The sequence below is a fragment of the Cygnus olor genome, chromosome 1 (assembly GCF_009769625.2).
Source record: "Cygnus olor isolate bCygOlo1 chromosome 1, bCygOlo1.pri.v2, whole genome shotgun sequence".
NCBI lineage: Eukaryota > Metazoa > Chordata > Aves > Anseriformes > Anatidae > Cygnus > Cygnus olor.
The window spans coordinates 7,294,912-7,315,548 of record NC_049169.1 but is presented as its reverse complement, the minus strand read 5'-3'; the positions used below and the strand labels follow the sequence as shown (position 1 = coordinate 7,315,548).

At 46.7% G+C, this 20,637-nt stretch overlaps 1 protein-coding gene across 9 annotated transcripts in view; it reads left to right on the top strand.

Annotated features, from left to right (window-relative positions):
* The window catches only part of FRMD4A (FERM domain containing 4A), a 359,570-nt gene that overhangs the window by 299,145 nt on the left and 39,788 nt on the right, over positions 1 to 20,637 (top strand). For all 9 annotated transcript variants that reach the window (XM_040547746.1, XM_040547697.1, XM_040547738.1 and 6 more), the window contains exons 9-11: positions 4,735 to 4,800; positions 5,002 to 5,059; positions 6,851 to 6,937. In XM_040547746.1, the coding sequence (XP_040403680.1) occupies positions 4,735 to 4,800; positions 5,002 to 5,059; positions 6,851 to 6,937 (211 nt within the window). The remainder of the gene's footprint in view (positions 1 to 4,734; positions 4,801 to 5,001; positions 5,060 to 6,850; positions 6,938 to 20,637) is intronic.

Genomic DNA, 20,637 nt, shown 5'->3' with positions numbered 1-20,637 from the left:
CAAACCTACAAAAGAACCCTATACTGTATTTACAACTGCATCAAAAAATTGTCTGAAATGGACTAAGAGGTGATAATATGGATGTTCGGGTAGATACTATGATACCTTTAGTAAGTTAACTGTCCTAGATCTTCATGAAGTAATATACCATTTCTGTCACACCATGAAAAAGCATCACCTGTTGCTCCTATCAAGTGTAGTAAGACCAGCAGGATGAGTCCTGGACTCTTCGCTGCAGTGAGGTCTGAAGGGAGACAGTCTGTGGCCCCCAGCTCCTCCCCCATGGAGTCTCCAGGTTACCCACCCTTGCTGCAGGCCTTTCCACTGTAACCTCTCCTTGGAGATTTGCAGGCATCACAACAAAGATGAAGGCTGTAATTTGTGTAGCATGGAGTTGCTGTTTCCAGCTCTCTGTAGCTTAAGACGAATCAGTTACACATCTTGTTCTCAAGCGTCTCCATAGCATCGCTGATTGAAGCAAGAAGGGTGGCTTTTTTTGTTTTACTTGTAAATGAAAGCTGAGCTTCTGGTCCTCCCACACAGTCCAGGAACTGAGGCCCTGAGTTTTGATTTCTCTTGCCCATGCGTGGAAACAGCTCACAGTATTTATTATTTTAGATGCAAAACTAATCACGGTGAGACTGGAGAAAATCTTTAGTAAGTGTGTTAGTTCACAGTGCTCCTTTGCAGCTATTGTCATTGCATTTTACCTCAATCCAGATCCTCCCAAGCAAGCCAGCTCAGTACTAAATTGCCAGCAAGAACACAAGAGCAGAGACGATGACACAAAAGTGGATGCTAGAATTGGATTTTCAGCTAACCAGGGGGAAGCCAGACTTCTCCTGGCTTCCATCAGACTGCGTGCAAACTTGTTTTTAGCGACCTTAAGCATCAGCATTCCCAGAAAATCTAACACTGAAAATATCAACTGGAAATCACAAGTTTCTCTTATACAGTACAGACCACAGGCTCTGATCATCCTCTTGATCCCACTGGCCCAAGAGATGCTCTGCTGGATTCAGTGGGGCAGTATTTGGCTGCACAAATCATTGCAAATAGAGATATTGTAAGTTTGAGAATATCATCAAAATAGAAAAATCAGGTTGGAAACAGAATAACAGTAAGGTGCAGCGATGAGTTGATAGCTATTTAAAACAGCTCAATGTGCTGAGAAGAGAGGGGAGAAGCAAATACCTTTGAAAAACTGGATCTGGTGATAAGAAACTCTGGCCCTGCATTTGCTTGCAAATTGTCTGCTGTCCAGTTCTGTAGGCTGCTGGGACAGAAGGGATTTGTTGCTAGTTCTTAATATCTTTATCAGAGTTATCTGCCGCAAGATATCATCCAAGAATTAATTTTCGGAGCTCGGGGGGGAATGTTTTATGAGCTGACAAACAGGCAGTAGTGCTCCAGCCTCCCCCATGTCTCCCCATTAGCTATGAATGAGTTTCTGTGTCGCTGGCACAGCAACCAGCCAGAGCTGGGCAGGAGGAGACATCAGCTGGTGGTCCAGGCAGCGTCCCAGCTCTCTCCCAGCTGTCAATAGCAGCACGGCAGCTGCTCGGAGATGAACAGCTGAAATGATAGGGGAGAAGGTCTGTAAGCTCTGTTAATGCTCTGTTCTGACCCGTGAATGATTTTCCTTGTTTTCCCTGGCACATGCTGGGCTTGCCCCTCCACCGCAGAGCTGGAGGCAGAAAGTGACCTCTGGACTGCACGATCGTCCTTGCACAGGGCTGCGGGGATGAAAAAGGAGCCCAAAGAACTATTTGAGGAGCGACTGTCAGGCAGCTAGGGTGGGATTCATCTGAGCATGAACATTTCTCCAGTGTAGACCGTCTCCACCTCAACTAGGGACCCTCTGCTCCCTTTACTGTCAGTGGGGAGAAGCAACAACAACTTCTTCCCATCTATTGCACGGATGGTGCTCTGGAGCACCCGTTTTTTTCCCCACAATGGGACTAGCTCAGTGCTATAGAAAGGTGAGAGGCAGTATGTCCCCATATTCATGCCTTAATTGATAATTCAGCCTTTATTTTATTTATTTATTGTCCAAAAGAAAGTAGAAATGAGAATAATGCTCATCTAGCATTTAGCACCTGTAGACCTCAAAACATTACACAGCAGAAAGGAACATCAGCAGTATCCCAACAGGGCAGTGGAGGCATAGGGAGTGTTGCCTGTATTTCTTTAGGGAAACAGAAGAGTCTGGACTATCCCACATCTTTTAGGATGGTTTGAGAACATAATTTTATTCGTCCAGCTGTTCAGGAGGGCTCCCTGACATCCAATCTATTCTTTGAAGGAAATAAGCCATCAACTGTCTTTCCTACCAGAGGAGTATGGTTTAGGAACATACCCAGTACCTTATAATAATAATCATCTGTGAGAAAGCAGAGCCCATCCAGAATCACATGAGGTAACCAGCAGGCAGGTGCACCTATCCACTCCTTGAACGGCACCAATACGAGAGCTTGATCTGCACCATAAAATGCACAGAACAGAAACCAAAGCTAAGACTGTTTTCTGCTGGAGAAACTCCACTGGTTTCTGAGAAGTCACTCCTGGTTTGTTCCTGTCTGAGACAGAGAGGAATTGCATCCACATGTAATTGTGGGTTTAAGAGGTAATTTCAAAGGGCTGTAAGCCCTCTCTGTCCATCTTTTTTATTAAAAATGATGGGGTTTGGAGATCTTCCAGTACTGAACACTCATGTAATTCAGTTACTTCTCCAAAAGTAATCCTGTTTATGATAATCGTAGCAGGAGAGCTGGGCTCTGCCTTCTTGTGCACGCCCATAACATCTGTGGAACTTGCTCAGATCAGTGGGCTGGATATGGTTTCATAGCTGTTGAATTTCCTTACGGATATTTTCTAAGCATTAAAATTATTCTGAGGGTCTGCTCTGAATCATCCTGTGCTGTCTACACTGGAGTTTCTGTTCCTCTGCCTTCTCCCCTGCATTACCAGGGACAGACTCTCAGTCCTCAGCTCCCGTGCCATCTGTGCACAGAGCATCATGTCATGTCACAGCACAATGTCCTCCCTGTGCCATCACACAACTGAGCATCCTGTGAGTGAAGTCACAGCAGGCGCTGCGTGGCGTCTGCCTCTGACATCACTGAGGGCATTATGGCTGGTGTCTGGGCTCAGGGTAGCATCTTTCTAGCAGAGATTCTAACAGCAAAAACAGCTTCAGTTCTGCCTGGGGAAGGATTACCACGTCTTGGACAACCATGTGGTTGCCCTTAAGGGTCCATCTAGACCTAGAAAATGCAGGGAGGGAGCAATGCTCGTTCACGATGGCCCAAACCACAAGCAGCATGATGGCATTAGCTAGCCACCTGGTGCCACTGGAAGCTCGTGCAGTGCCAGGTGGGGAGGGCAGAAAGGTGACATACAGGCAGTTCAGGTTTCCTTCCTCTTGCCCTAGTAAGTTTTGTAATGTACCTCTGGGAGACTCAGCAGACTCCTTGTTCTTGGAGTTACAAGATGAGGAGCAAGAGATTGGGTTTAGAAATGAGGACTTGGGCATTCTGCCATGCCAATGAGCAGAGCTGGTCCTGTGGGCATTACATTGCTGGAAATAAAAAACAAAGTCAGAGCAGCCTGAAAGTACCAAGCCTGTAGGCTGTGATGAGTTGCATGGCTGTAGATCAAGCAGAATGCTATTAAAATCAAAAGAGAGAACCATGAACCTTTGCAAGGAGAACCTTGGCTTATGCTTTGCCATGCTGTGACCTTGCTGACACATGATTGAAAGCATCGAATCGCTCTGGTTCTGTGCTCATTCACCAGAGAACAGGAATGAGATTCCTTAAAGGTGAGCATAGAGATGCCTCTGTCATCTGGGTCATGCTGACCTACTCTTGGGTGTTGCATCTCTGCTGTGTAGAGGTGAATGTATGCATTTATCAAACACACGTAGAACTGTTCTCCACTGGCACAGAACACCCTCCTTCTGTACCATGAAACTCTCTTAGTCTCCAAAGCAGCACTGGGAATGGGCCCTGGCCCATGCTAACTGCCAGCACATGGCCAAGTGTTGCCTGAGGGAATGCAAGTTAATATAACCAAAAATATGCAACGGCACATCAATACTTAAACAGTAAAGGGACCCAACTTTGAGTGGCTTGGACACATTCCCTGCCACAGACGTTGCCTCCGTGTACGTTGGGAATTTAACTCCTTGCTGAGGGAGATGGCTCCAAGAGTACTTCCACTAGTGCACTAGTGCTCCTGTACATGGTTTTGTGCTGTTGCAGTGAGGATTAATCTGTGAAGCTTAGGGCTGTTAGTGGCCACCAATTTCAGAAAGCTTTGCTCACTAAGAGAACTTGGTGGGCTTGGAAAGAAGTGGCACCAGCTAGGGTAAAGCTAAGTTTGAGAAGCAAACATCTGTTTGTCATGCTCTGCAACATTGTAGGCACCATCAGTAGATAAGGAGAGTAAAGTGGAGAGGGTGTGGAGTGTGTACAAATAGATACAGAGGTTGTGAGTAAAAAAAGGTTCTTCCAGAAAACGAATGCTTAGCAATGCAGTTTTATTCTCAGTCTGTGAGTCCCCCTTGTTTTCCCTGAGTGACATCAGGATCCATCATCTAGCAGTTTTGCTTGGCATCTTTTGATTCCCTCAGTTGGTAGCTGTGTTAACAGAAATACCTCTTCACCTTTGGGCATGCTTCTTAGTCATGACACTGCCATCAAATATAATTTCTAATTTCTTCTTTTCCAGTGAGGACCGAGTCATTGAACATTACAAGAAACTAAACGGTCAGACAAGAGGTCAAGCAATTGTAAAGTAAGTGAAATAAAAGTGACTTGTGGTGGCCTTTGTTTTATCAGGAAATTACTGGCCTGTAAAACCAATATGTGACTATGCCTCCCATCTCATCTAATGCTTTATTTTTTAAGTAGTTATATACTTCTTATTTAAGCACTTCTTTTCAGATCATTCTCTCAGCTTCTCAGACACGTTATTCTCTTATGTGTTGTTTTGCAGTTACATGAGCATTGTAGAATCCCTCCCAACATATGGAGTGCATTATTACGCAGTAAAGGTACGTGCTACAAATGAGGTTTATTTATTGAATTAAACTGACTTCAGAGAGGAAGGGGGAGAGGTGCAAATAACCATCCTGCTTTCAGAGTACAATACGCTATTGCTAAAGTCTTGTTTCACTTCCTGTAGTAGGATAAACTTATTTCAACTGAGTAGCGAATGTTTGGTAAATATAGCTCCCAAGAGGAAAATCCTGTTCTTCAAGATAAAACTCTCACAGTCTTTCTGTTGTGCTAGAGATGTTCAGCTCACAGGCAGCAGCAAGCTCTGGTGATGCCAGTGAACCAGCACCAAAGGGACCAGCAGCCACTTTGCTGGCAGACTCAGTGTTTTACTACTTTTCGTAGTTCCACGAGGTCGGATTTTTCCTAACCTGCACATCCAAGAGCAACTAACTAGGGCCAGCAATAATCTGCAGACACCAGCTCCCTTCACTTGAGATATAGGTAGATGGATACAGTTATAGTACATCTTTTTAATGCCAAAGCACTAGACTGTATTCTAGGGATGACATGTTCCATGCCTCCACCCACAAAACCATTCTCTACTTCTAACTGTGTGAATTTCATGCAGGTATTCCTGAAATTCCTTATTTCATTTGTTTAGTGATTTATCACCAAATCTTGCAGTCTCATACTATTATCACTGGTTCCCTACCTGACCAACTGTGCAGGGTTATTATTTTTCTTAAGCAGAGAAATCAATAAGCATATAGAGAAAGCTAGATCCACACCCCCCACAGCATATTCCCCCATTTATCACCCCTGAAGTTTTGACGTGTTTCATCATTATCTCTCTGCACAGATCATATGGTTTTGCATACATCTCCCACACATGGGCTACCATAAAAACACAAATATCTGACAGTACCTGTCTCAGGGAGATGTGCTTTCCTGGTCTGTTCCTGCTAATGTGCAAGGAATTTTGCGAAACACATTGGCCTCATCTTTTACCAGAGGCTAGGATCACTCCAACAGCCTCTACATCTCTTGGACTACTCCAGACCAAGGAAGATCGGATGGATTGGGCTGCGTGTCTAAGCCTGCAAACTCTTGAGAGCTGTTCCAGTGAACTCTCCATGATCAGTAAATGCCAGTGAGCATCAGTGAGGCAACAAATATTGCACATAATAGGTTTGGCTTCTGATTGATGTGGGGGTTTTGGTTTAGCTGGGTTTTACCCTGCCTTTCTTTATCACATTAACAGAACAGATGTAATTTCATTGAGGACTCCAGTTCAGTAAATTGCTAAGGGGCTAGTATCAGATATCAGCCATTACTCCACAAGGCCATTTTATTGCACACTCAGACACAAAGCAGTTGGGTCCAAGCCTGTCAGACCTTATCACTTGGTAGCTCTCAGATCCCATTACTGCTTCATTTTCAAGATTAATGCTAAAATCCCTCCACATAATTCAAGTCAGCTGGCTGATTCTCTTTCCTTCCTCTCCGATCTCTGAGTGTTTGGACTGAATAATTTACAGGGCAGAGAAAGAGGATGTACCACTGCACAAGGGACTAATGCCAAACCTCCCCTGGCAGCATTTTGAGTAACTTGATCGCAGGTGATGCATTCTAAATGGTTTTAGATGTCGTAGCTACAAGTGAAAAAGATCTCTCTTTAATACCGAGGAGCTTTGCAACTTGAGGTAATTCAGCCAGGGCCATTTAATGGCACCCATGACATTCAAGGACATTACTTAGAAACAAATATTTACCTTGAAAAACAACCCAGGAAATCTCCAGCATTTCCTCTTCCCATTCAATTTAGCTCTATTTTTTTCTTTCAGGACAAGCAGGGAATTCCTTGGTGGTTAGGACTTAGCTACAAAGGAATTTTTCAATATGACTACCATGACAAAGTGAAACCAAGAAAGGTAAGTGTTTACTTTTCTGTTAAGGTCTGGGCTTGCCTCTCATGTTATAGCTTGAATTGAGGGTGTGATATATGGCAAGTGCTGGCATTGATTCTTGTGATTTTGAAGGATGTTAAGTTTCTCCCAAACTTTGAATATCTGCAGAGAATCAATGGACAAAAGGAGCTCTTCACTTATTAAATGCTGTGGTATGGGGGGACATTTAATCTTGTGCCTTATCCTTCTTTATAGCATGGTTCATAAGACATAAATGGGAACAGTAGGACTGATGCTCTCAGGTGGTGCTGCAGACCTTTCAACCTGGTAACTGTGGTGGGACAGAAGGTGCTTAGCTGACCTAAGCACCTTCTAACAGTCTGTTGTCAAGCCATAAATAGTCTGAGAGAGGGAGAGGGAAGACGAGACAGGAAAGCTTCTTCCATGTATTACAAAAAGAAAAGATCACATGGTTCTCCCCAGAGTAGCATTACATTTGACAAGCAACAATTTTACCAGCTGAAGAGTTAATGTCAAGCTAATAGGGCAAGAACACTTTCATCACATGCCTAAAGAAAGTGCATTAAAAGGTTTCTGTCCAGTATCTGATTTGTTTGGGAACTTTACTTTGAGACAGTTCACAAATCAAGGCGGAGCACATGAAGATCTGTTCATAAAACTAGTGCTTAGTCATTGATGACTGGCTGTTCCGGTGTCTTTGTTGCTATTTTTAGTGAGACTTTCAACGCATCTGAAAATCAGGGTTTGTCTCAGTCCTACCAAGCTGCTTTTGAGAAATCCAGCTACCAAGTTCATTTGGGAGGAGAATGGTTTTGATCTCCCGAGTTCACCCAACCAGGCAGACCCATGTGTTCTGATATTGCTACATGGGATGCAGTCTAGTACCAAAAAAGCTCATCTCTGAGCCCATACCCTGCAGGCTGGTATGCACAGTGTATTAGCAACAGTATTCGTTGTATTGAAAACCTGTGGAGATGTCAGGAGAAAAGGTCTGAGGCTTGCTTGCAGGCAACTGTTCAGAACTGGAAGATTCGGAGCAACGAGGCAGCTCTTCTGGAGATGAAAATGCTGAATTAACACATTGCATTTATCCTTGCGTCATCTCTGTGCCAAGGTGTCCCCTTCCCTTTCTTTTACCTCCTCTAATCACATACAAGTTATACATTGCGTGGTCCTCAAGGATAGCATCTTCTGTTAAAATAAACTAAAAGCAAGGGTTTGGTAGAAAAAATAACTGCTAAGGAGGCAGCAGGTGGTGGTAGGCTCTTTGATTAGCCTTTTATTCACTGAAGGATATTCACAGGGCTTTTTACTCACTGAAGGAGTGAATGAGGATGAGCGGAGGAAGGAGCATCTGTGCTCTAAAAGACATATCTGTTTGGGATCAATCATTACCTGCAGGGCAAGTCGTACTCACACATGATAAAACATGCCTAGACTAGATGTTCGCACCCACACATCTCCAACAGTGCCAACCCCCTAGGGAAGATATGTCCTTAAGACACGCCTTCAGAGGTCAGTCTTAGTGACAGAAACATTTCTTTGGAGGAAAACAGTGCCTTGCCATGGCAGGACCCAACCATTCAGAAGCTATAGCATTTTTTATCAGCCCTGATGGGATGAGGGGGTTAGGGGAGAGCATCGGAAGAAAGAAGAAAGGAGTCTAGGTACTCCAGCTTCATGAGATAAGACATCCATTTCCACCTGAAGAGTCAAATCTCCTTTCTTGGCTTCTCTACTTTTTTCTCGGCTTCACATGGCGAGCTGGTCTGTAGCACTGGATTTAGAGCTTGAAAGCACGTTGGCTGGCCTCTCTGTGTTCCCCCTAACCTATCTCTAGCTCTTGCATTGCCTCTGGAATCAGAAAGACTGTAGGCATCTCCCACCCTTTTTCTCCAAGCATAATCCTAAAAACTAGGGTTTTCTCTTTATTCAGATTTTTTTTTCTCAGCAAATTATGTTTGAAATCCAGGAAACTACAAACATTAACACCACCTTATGTATAAACCACTGAGAATTTCTGCAGCTTAGCAGAAGTGGTCACAAATGTGGGAGGGAAGGCTGGGTGGGAGGGGAGAGTAGGAATTTCCAGGCTCGAATTTGTTCATTGCCACAATCCAGAGACAACAGCAGTGAAAAGGCAGCCTAAATGAACCTGATGATGATGCTCTCAAACCCTGTATATTAGCAGGGATATTCCAAAATGCACAGCCTAAAGCAGGGACAGGACATGTACAGAGTGGCTGAGGCTTCAAAATTTCGCTCGTGTGCTTTTACCCTCGGTAGACCAAGTATAAAAGACTTCTTACCCCACGCAGGTGGTAAAACCCTCTGGCAAGAGCAACCCAACTGCCTCAGTGAAGCGCAGTGTTTAATTCTCTGGTAATTAAATTGTAAAATTGCACTTGATAACCCTGGTATCTGGGAGCCTACCATAGGATCTGGTTCATTTCACTGTACCAGAATGGGCTGGTTCAAGTCTCCGCTGTGCAAAGGGGAGGGGCAAGCTTTGATGAACTTTTCTGCAAGGTAAAATTAGAGGGGAGGAGGGAGTAGATTATGTCTTTTCTGATATTTATCATTTCATCCCCGCACATTGCCAACACCGGAAACAAACTGAAAAAATGCAACGGAAAAATAAGTCTCCCTGGAAGAAACACAAGCAGAAAATTGTAGGGAGAAACCAGCTGAAAGCAAGACATATATATTAAATGCATACAAAAACCTTGATTGTCTTATAAGGGAGATGGTAATGTTTTTCTATGATGTCATCCTAGATAGATTTCCATGCTTATTGTGTTTGCAAGTGAAACTGTAACCCACACTAAGCAGCTGAGCCTATCTCGGGCGATCCCATTAGCAGGCAGTCAAAACCATGTTTTTATTAAATTGCTGAAGTAAATCAGCCACGTGTCTCCAGAAAGCTAACTAGGTTTGTCAGCGAGTTGGATGAGTCCAGAGAGGAGAATTGGCGCTGACGTTGGGCCAGAACCTGATCTTGCTGGCAGTAGAGGCAGAAGTCCTCCAGCATTACTGGGGGCGCAGCTGAGATGGGTATCTGGCACCTAGTTTGAGGTGGTTCAGACAGGAATGCAGGGCTATTAAACTGGAATGCAGCTTGTGCTGGGCTGCAGAGCCTAATGTGACTCTGTGCTTCTATTTTTATGTTCCCTCTTGCCTTATTCTGTGGGAGCCCCAAAGCTAACCAAAGCCATCACTTTGAGGCATATCGTTCTCCCTTCTGGTTTTCTCCTGTATGTTCAGGGGCTAGCTCACAGGCTCAGTGAGTCCTGCCAAAGGCTGCCTCTGAAATGTTCCCTGCTCAAACACATATTTGGTCCATATCAGTTATGATCAGACAGCAGTTCATTCTTAGGTACTAAATAAATGCAAAAGTTTCAGTCTCATTTGAGTACACATTACAAAATTCATCACCATAGCTGAAAAAGAAGAGAATATCAAGTGGAAAGATGGCTTCTGTCCTGCTTGAGAATGTCCTGCTAGATGGTGTCCTGCATGTCCTCCAGGATGTCGAGGCATGCTGGAAGTTCACTAGTGGCTTGCAGAACTTGGGTCGTTTTTGTAGCAGTGGTGCACAGCCTCTGGGATGGATAGAATCCATCTCCCTCTATATTGGTGAAGACGTAGCTTCTACAAACTCTTCCTTGTGAAGGGAAAGGGCCCTTCAAGTCCTGGTGTGCCTTGAAAAAGCACATCACAAAGGAGTAACTGTCCTGCTGGGCTCAAGACCCACCATCTTGGGTCAGCACCTTCCAAAATTCATGATAAACCAAAGCAAATTCTTTGGAGCCAGGTCTTCAGAAAGAATAAGCCTCTCCGTGGCTATATTGTCCACGTATGGGGTTTGTTCATTTTAACCAGCAGGTAGGAACGTAACTCCACTCCATCCCGAGAGACCCATGCATGAAGCAGCAGCAGTGTAGCCTGTAGCTGTGAGATCTGCATGTTCAAGCAGTTGCAGTAGCACTAGGCACGTCTCTGTTTTTCTAGGGGGATATTAGCACTGCCGTAAGAGCCCAAAGGCATCTTTCAATGCACACAAGCTTAACAGTTAGCAAACAATTAACTCTAAGCTGAAGAATGAATGATTAACAAAGTCAGCCAAAGGACTTCCATATGGCCGACAAACAGACACATGAATTGTTTAACTTACCACCAAAAATAAAATGACCTTAAAGAGAGCCTGGTATGGTTTGGTTGCTCTGAAAGATACACCACTATTTGGTGTTATCTGATTTTCTTTCACGGAAAGCTAGTGGCTAAGAAACTTAGGGTGAGCCATTTTCTCAGGCTCATGAACATTATCAGTGTTCTCATTCTCTGGTTGACTGAAGAGAATCCAAAAAGAATAGTTTTGGAAACAAGATAAAATGTGGGGTATCCCAAAATTCAGATGTAGCTTGACAAAAATTTCCCCTGTGACAGCCAAACGTCCATTCCTGCCATTTCTTCCCCACGTTATCCTTTCTCTGAGATCAAATGAAACATGCTGTGAAAATACTTTATCCCTTGCTGTAATGTCACCACAAAACTATGGACTCTCTTTACAGAAGAATTTAATATGTAGTATTTGTTGTAAATCCAAAACGACAGTAACAGCTTGATTTACACATGTGAAAAGAAGAGCTGAGCTGGACCCATCCTGCCAAGCAATACAAAGCACAGGTAAAATCAGTGGCTCTACGTGTCTGATTAGAGACAAATCACCTGCTCGTCACCAGCAGGAACAAAATAATCAGCGCATTAATTTTGTCCAGAAAGTGAAAGATTGCTGTGTGATGTCACTTGGCCTTTTCCAAACAGCAAGAGATAGAGTGAACATTCCCAGTTCCAGAGGCAAAATGAGATATTTGCACAGGAGGAGCAACAGCGTAATTAAGAGCCTTTTTATTGCAGAACAAATAGCGATCCTCTCTGCTTTAGGGCATAATGAACCACTGTCAAGTCAGTAATTTCATTGATGGAGTGGTTAAACTTGTGCTTCCTGTGGTGAAGGAATGACAGACCAGTAACTTAAAAAAACATAGAGTAGGGCTTGATGTGAAATTTATAGAAACTAATGAATGCTGGGGACGAAGAAGCTGACAAATTGGTCCCTATCTTGGCTGATCGTAGAAGACCATCAGAACAGTCAAAAAGGCAAAAGAAACGTGAATTTCAAATAAGTTAAAGGGAGCCCAATTCATTTGCATAACTCCTTGCCACGTGATACATTAAAGATAAAGAGCATAGAAAGGTTAAAGGTAAGACTGAAAGTGGGTGTAGGAGACCCCTCAATCCAGAGTCAAAATGTTGAATTGGTAATATTCAGACAGGATTTTGAGAGGTGCTATAAACCCTCACGCTCATGGAGGGTGTTTGATTTGGCAGCAAGTTGGTTTCTGTTGTCAGAGGCATGGAGCTTGTGTAGCACTCCTCTCACTGGCATGCCACGGGGTGTATTCCGAAAAGGCTGGCCTTTCTCTAACACATCCACAGTCAGCTGGGGTCAGACACATCGTATTGTCCTCGTGGCTGATTGGGCTCTTCTTGGAACAGCATCATTTCCTAAGACATTTGCAAACATCTTTGCATAGCACACAGGGATGAAATATTTAAAATTTACAAGTGATGCAAGAGGAACAGAAAACATTTCCAGGAAATGCTGGTTTAAAAGCTAGTAGAGTCTCAGTGGCATTGCTGTAATAAATTATTCACCGTGATTAGCTGACTGTTAAGGACTACCTGCTGGCTCCTTCTGCTCAACATTTTTATTTCTCTTCCCTTTGCTGATCCTTCGTGCTTTTTGGATTATGGACTTGGCTGTAAACTGAACCAGTCTTCAGGTCACGGCAGGTTCAGCTCATTTTATAGTGCAGTAATTCAGTCTTGGTTTAGTGCTTGGAAATGTGGTGCACTGGAGGAGGGAGACATACATAAAGTGAGGTTTCTCACCCTGCTGTTCCTTCTCGTGGAGGAGGTTGCTCACCCCATTTCCTTATGAATCAAAATCTAAGACCCAGACCTGTGACCACCGAAGAGCAGCCACAGTTTAAGACCTTTTACTGCTGAAATGGCTTATCCCGTCGCTGTTATGCAGGAGACCATGGCCTCGGTAGCACCTTTTTTGAGGCTGCTTGCTTCAGGTTGGAGTGCCCGCCACCCAGCACCAGGCTTTTCTCCTTTTTGCTTTCTGCCTCCACCTGTCCTCAGCACCCACCTCAGCCTTGCCACTGCACCCCACTGTCCCAAAAAATTGCCAAGAGCACTGGGAGATGAATAAATCAGATCAGAGCACATTGGGCTGGAAAGTAGGATTTTGTCCCCAAGATGGAGAATTTCCATGGGGTTTGGCTGGGCATGGCACTAGGCTGTGATTTAGTGAACATTTCTTCTGACAGCAGTACCAGCTTAAGTGGCCTTCATCACTCTCCTATCCCATCCCAGTCCAGAGAAGGAAACTGCCCCAGCAAAGCGATCAGAGCTCAGTGTAACCCAGCCAAAAAAGAGCAGCCACTTTTAACCTTGATCAGTTCCCAATCCCGTTCACCATCTGGCCCACAGTCAGCATCAGCAGCACAGCTGTAGGAGCTGGGTATGGGTGCAGGCTGGATAAATCACAGTGGCCAGAGAAAGAAACTATCATTAACCCACACAACAACTTTGTGGAGTGAGACAAGGTCTTCACAGCTCAGAATAAGATAGAGTTGGCTCCATGGAATTTGTCTTGTTTGAATCAGGATGAATTAACTACAGGGTGCATATAGGTCATAAGCACCACTTCTTCTCATATAAGCTAGTAAAAGTTTGGCTCAGTGTCTCTTCCAAACAGGGCTGATCTCAGACAACTAAGGAGGCAGCAACTAAGGAGACTGACTAGGTAAAGCGACTTTTAAAAATGCGTTAGCTAGTCATACTACAGTCATGCTCAGTTTCCATTGTCGAGGTAGGTAAGTACCTTGATCACCTATAATGCTTGTAAGCACTAACACATAGTCTGGGGCACTGCTGTCTTATAAGCAAGCCAGCACTATTTTGGTGGTTCTGTGTATGTGTACCGTGGCGATACTGTCAGGCATAAAGTCCCGGGGTTTGCTGCAAGAATCCACATTCACAAAGGCTACAGCATCAGGTCCTATCCTCTGCTGCAGCCAAGTCAATCCCACGGCTGCCATTAAATACAGGAGTACCCATCAAAGTAAAATTCACTTGCTCTAAGTGTCATATTCAGATCTTAAAGGGTAATCCTCTATAAAAGCAGCCGCCATCCTAAATGATTCTGCAGCGCACAGCAGGAGCTTCAACAAGATGCAAAGACAAATCACTCTGACAGCACAAAGTGGAACAAATTGGAGCTCAGCACCCTGGAGTTATGGCAGAGATCTGGAGCGAGACCGAGGCTTCCTCAAGCACTTGTGCTCGGCTCTGAAGTGGCAGCAGGCTCCCCACGTACCCCACCCTTCCCAAATGCTGTCTCAGTTCACCAGGACTTGCTGCTCCGAAGGTCTGGACATCTCTATCACGAGGTGAAGGCAGGCAGGAGTTCAGTGGCTGCAAATACGAGGCATCTTGAAGTGAGTGGCTGGGCAGGAGGCTCAGAAGGTCATGCATGGCAGCCCATTGCCATGTGTATGGGATTGCTGCTGTTGTAGGACCCTATATACAGACACCCTGCGTCACAGGTGTATTTTCAGGCACACAATCCGATAGGCTTGTGCATCGTCATCCCATGACTGGGCATGGGGTGGGTGTTCCTGTGTTTTGGTTCCAAGGTGGATGTGCTTTACAGAATGTTAGGGATTGGAAGGGACCTTGAAAGATCGTCTAGTCCAATCCCTTAGTCCTCAATCATCTAGTCCAATCCCCTTTAGTCACACTGCTAGAGAAGGCAAGGGGATCTTCAGGCAAGATGAGTGGCATAAATCATTAGAGTGAGCCATAGCTGACTCATGGGCAATAGCTTGGGCATCCTTTATGCAATACGTAGAACATTGCGTCAGAAAGGAGAGATCTTCAGTGCAGAAAGTCACTTTGATGCGCACGTAGAGGAGAAAAATGAGAAAAATAATTTATAAAAATCAATAAGAAAAGTTCTCTGTAGACATATTGATCAAGATGCACTCAGCATGGTGACAGCAACGCAACAGCTAACAGCGTCTGCCAAATGTATGCGCATTGTAGGTGGATTTGGTCGGATATAAGATCAAAGTCTGATCTCCCGGTCTGTATACAGTTATAGACACAAATATCAAGTAAATGATGTAGGCAAATAATGCTTTGTCCAAATAACGGCTCTTCGCTCTGAGATCTGATGCTTTACTGTCACTCCGAGCCAATAAACCACTTTGAAATTTAATAGGGAATTGTCTCCATAATGGAAATGAAGGCGGAGTGGTGATTATATAGATCTAGATGCAATTTCTGCTTGGTCAGGCCAGAATTGTTTGTTGGGGTGGTGTGGTCCCATGAGAACAGCACGCAGCAAAAAGGATCTCAAGTTGGACCAGAAACGGTTTGCCTGTTTGGCCAAAAAAAAAAAAAAAAAAAAAAAAAGAAAGAGTCCCAAAGCCTGAGGGGAAGAAGTAATTAGATAGTGAGCTGGGACTGTTGACAGACCACCAAAAGTCCTGCTTAGCCAAACCGCTCTCTCATTCCTTGGGGGAAGGGAGGACAGCGAGCCTCTGGGAAGATCATTGGTGGGGTTGTTTCCCCACATCAAACCACACAGGAAACCTTTTATTTTTTTGTTCCAGAAAAGAGAAAAAAACGCCCCAAACTAATAGAAGTACAGGAATGAATGGAAGCATGGCAGGAGAGAGGGCTAAGTTACAGTGCAGCAGCGTCCTCATCTCCTGACCCAGGGGGCACCCTGAGCACTGGGTCATGCTAATTCACAGGTGACAGCCCGTGGAAATCTCTTGGTAAATCTGCCAGCGAAACAAGATCCTGTTTGTTTGAGCCGAGATGGTGCTCGGCCTGGATCAAACCCTTCCTCGTTCACTCTAGCTAGTTTGACAGAGGTATGATTGATGGGAGCAGGACTGGCTTGAGGCAAAACACAAATCCATGGCCGGAAACCATGGCCCCGCTGAAATCACTGGGACAAAACTGCCATTGACTTTGCTGGAGCCGTGACTGCCATAGAGCTTAAAGCCAGAAAGGGACCGCTCACAGCCTCCACCCTGACCTCCTGCATAACTCAGACCCTAGAATTTTGCTTGCTGGTTTGTTCGGAGGAGGGAATTACATTTCCAAGGAGGAATTTTTTTTGTTGTGTTTGCTTTGTCTTTAAACTGGATAGAAAAAAAAAAAAAAAGACTTGGGAGTTTGGAGCTTTACTCAAGCAAGCTGTGCGAAAAGACTCTCATTGTTTAGTTTCATTGTTTAGTACCAGTTTTAGTACCAGGATATCCTCCCGGGTTGGGTCTAGCCCATAGCATAGGAGAGTAAAAGGGTTGCATTTGAGCTGTCAGAAACGTGCCACGTTATTTCCCTGCCTTTCCTAGAAGGTTCTCAGAGCGCCCAGTCTAGGTGCTACGGTGGTGATCCGTGCATTTAGAGGGACGATTGCTCCTTCTGCATAGGGTGACTTAATGAGGCATTAATCATCTACGAAGCCGAAAGACTTGAAGGACTGGGAGATGCCGCGTAGGTCAGTGAGTCCAACAGGAGTCACAGCAGGTCATTCATTAGATGCTTACAAAGAGAAATCCAGGTCAAAGAGGCATTTGGAGGTCCCTGGCCCAGCCTCCTGCTCAAATTTGGGCCAGCTTCCCACATAAGTCAGGTTACTCACGGCCCTAGTGTTTGACCACCCCTCACTGCTGCTTCCCACTGTGTCCCCACAAGATCTACCAGTGCACGCTGCCCAGCTCAGCGCCAAATCCAGCTCTTCTGGGCACAGCATCAGGGACCCTGCCCCACCGCGGGGCAGAGAAGCCTGAGAATTGCTCCAAGTGGGAGTAGCTGGGCATATTTCTTTAGGAACCTGAATCCAGAGAGCACTGGGCACCAACCACCTTTGCTGCCTTTCAGAAATCCTCTCTCCTGTCCCTGCCACGAGCTACAGAGTGTCTAGCACTGATTAACTCTGCTCCCCACACCAGCGCATGAGCGACCAAGCCAGAAACGCTCCCCTCTGCTCATTCAAAAAACACCTTCCCTCCTTTATCAGGAGCCTCTGGCATTCTTCACATGCTCTCGTGCTGACCCTACCTCCTGCTGTGTGCAAACTCCACCGCGCCGGCCCCACAGTCAATAAAAGTGGTAAAAACCCACTTCAGGCTCACACGGCTGAAATGGATGCAGATCCCCGGGCCTCCTCTCCTCCAGGCTCAGCTTAATTAGGGAGCAGCTAGCAAACCACAAGCGCGCTCACAAAAGGAGCTTGCATCTGAAGGGCTTTGACTGCAGCTCTTTGTAACCAGTCGCAAACATCTGGTGCCTGGCGAGCCTGCCGGCCTCATGGAAGGGCTTTGCAACCAGAATATTCCTGTAGCTTGCACCTGAATTCCCCACAACACACCGTGGAGGGCTCGGGTCCCTCCCTGGCTCCTTTTCTAAGCTGCCAGCTTTGGAAAAATAAAAAAAAAAAAAAAAATTAAAACAATTCTGGTACTGCTTTCCCCACCGTAGCCCCCCCAGAGCATCTGAAACAGCACGCGTGGTCCGATCGGGAACAATTATTCCCCGGGCTGCCCCTCGGATGTTTGCAGGTTGATAAGCAGCCTTGCAAAATCAAGCGATAGCTCTGGTTCCAGTTGTACTGTCAGGATGAATCAGAGCCCTCCGTGCAATCTCTCTGACTCACAGGAAGAGGGAAAAAGGGCAATTCTCTTCTCTTTTAGGAGCCCCTTTCCCATTCTCTTGTGTGCAGCTGTGCTCAAAAGCCCGTCTCGGGGAGACTTCCTTAAGCATCTAGCGAGGACTGAATGAGCTCATGTGCAGCCTGTAATGATGGCAACTACCAAAAATTGTTCCCATCTGAAAGCTGCCCGCTGCTGCACGATCCAAAGCGGGCTGCTGACCTCAGAAGAGATCCCAGGGGGCAAACTACCACATCACAGAGGCTCGCCCCGCCGCAAGCCCCACTAATTGGCCCCTTGTCTGCGGGCTCCGAGTGAGAGCAGCTTCTAAAGGGCCGGGGAGCTGAGCTCTCAGGGACATGCTGTGTTACCGAGGGACTTTCTCCTTAAGCCTCATTTCCAGCGTGGTTGGGGCCATGCTGTCCCTGTCCCTGCTGCGAGGTGCCTTTGGTCTGAGGAAGCCCAGACCTGTGGTTTTCCATCTCAATATTCGGGTCCCCGCGCCCCTAACACAACCCCAGGAAAGCCAATAGAGATCTTCCCACCCACGAGGGCGAAATCTACCAAAATCTACCAAAGACAGCCAAATGTCACAAAACCAGAATCCTTCTGTGTGGGAAGAGGCAAATCTGCCATGAACTTGGATGCTTTGGCTCAAACTAAGCCCAAAACTGGCTCTCCAAAACCTGCACGCATCCGTTGTCGCCGCATTTCCACGAGACTGTGCTGAAATTACGACCAGCTCCCTGCTGCGGCTCTTATTCCCCAGTGAAGGTTGTGAGCACCGGCGTGGTAAAAGGATCTTGACGGGTAAAAATTACGCTTCCATTTAAGACCCACTAATGGCACCTCGTGCATCTGGCACCGAATTAACGGCATCAATCGGAAACCGTGCGTAAGCCGGGCAACCGGCGAAGGGAACAGCTTGCTTCCATGAGGAGAGATCAGGCATTGTTCCTCCTGCGGGGTTGTGATCCACTAACGGGAAGGCGGGTGCTTTCTTGTGGGTAGTCACGTTTGTGCAGATGGGATTCCTTCCGTGGAGGAAGGGTGAGATCCTCTCGGATCAACACGGGCAAAACGAGTGGGAGGCTGCGGAATAATATTTGGGCAGCAAAGGGAGAAGCACAGTTATGGCAGCGGTAAAATGAACGTATACACATCCGAGAGAGCGGTGCTGTGGCAAAAAGACCCAAACTCAAGCTGCGGGGTCACGTTCACCCCTTCCATCCTAAGAGCCCAGGCTTCCCTCCTTCTCTACCCTGCCAAGGAAAACAGAGAAACTAAATATGAAAGTGCAGTGACCTGGGGAGCTGCTCCGGTGCCCAAAATGTAGGTGTTAAATGCCGTTTTGGGCACTGCTGGGTATCCAAGACATCTGTGTGGGGCTGGCACACACGGCACCGGCCCTACAGGGGTGCTGCTCCCCCCTGGGACAGCGGCGGGGATCTTTTGGGGCACCCCAGGGCACGAGAAATGGCCCTGGGTGCCTGCGCTTGGCCACCTGACAGCTCCCCCGGAGCCGTGGGTGTTTGGACAGTTGGAGTTAATCATCGAAGGGAAACGGAGCTGCAGCTAAGGAGCCGAGCACCGGGAGGTTTGTTAGAGGACGAAACGGGACAGGGTTAGGGCACGGGGGCAGAGCCGCACGGAGGAGGGTGGCGATAGGAAATCCCCGCGTCTACCCGCACAGCGCATCCGAGGAGAGCGGCTGCCAGCAGCTCGGAAAAAGGTTTCCAATTCCCATTGCGCCACGCCAGAATGACAGCAGGGGACGCAGGGACAGGGGGAGATTTTCTGGAGGGTGTCAACCGCCGGGTTTTGAGCCGCTTATGGGTTCCACACGTCTGAGCGTCTCCCAGACACGTCCCCTCCGCATGCTGCGCAGCGCGGCCCCGTTCCCCCCCCCCGCGGTACGCACGGGCATCTGGACGCGCGGAGGGATGTTTCGGAGGCCCACGTGGCGGTCTCCTGCTTGACCCCTGTTGTTGTCAGCGGGAGTTTGGGCCCCAAACTGCCTTTTGGAGCCTTTGAAGCTCAGCTGAAGCGCGCTGAGGGCTGGTAGGGGAGACAGAATTCACATTCAGATCACAGTTCCCGGCTTAACCCTTTCACCCCAAGCCCGTCCTCTGTCGGCGGGGAAGATGATAGGTATTTCTGTGCTCCGTTCGGTCATCGTGGCTTTTACGCAGCGATTCATTTTTCCGTGGGAGGAATCAATCAGCCCTCTAAGGACGGCGTAAAACCCAGCCCTTCGAGCTCCCTGTCCCTCTTGGCTCCCCTCCTCCCTTGTCCTCCCACCATGGGAACGACCCCGGGGGCACCGAGCAACTGCGTGCCTTGGGGGGGGCACAGAAATTGTAGCACAGCGGGGCTCTCACAGCCCCCACCCTTCCGTCCAGTTGTAGAAAGAAAAGAAGAAAAAAAAGCAAAATACAGAAAGACGACAACTGGAAGCTCCTACAAACACAACTATTTTCAATGCTCGTGCCCCTGGTGAAGAGAAAACGTCCGGGTCCCCGCTGTGGCTTGCTTTATTTTCTAGATCTCACCTCCACTAGAAGCCTAATCAGTGCAAATCAAATCACGCCTCCTGTTTACTTATCTGCCGAGTGCTGACACTGGCAAGCAGCTTATCTTGGCGTGGCAGGAGCCAGCTCCTTCCTTGGGGGTCGGACAGGAACTCAACAGAAGCTGCCTGTAGTGGCAGAGGGAGTATAAATCAGGGAAAGCTCTGCTGGCTCTGCTCCTAGCGGAGGGAAGCAGCCCCGAGCCTCCCTCTTTGCTCGGGGCAGCACAGGGGAAGGCGATGTGCAAGAAACAACCTGGAAGGCAGCATTTAGGTTTGGGGTAACTCCTCGGTAAAGATGGGGAGAGGTCGGCGGACCTGCCCGCAGT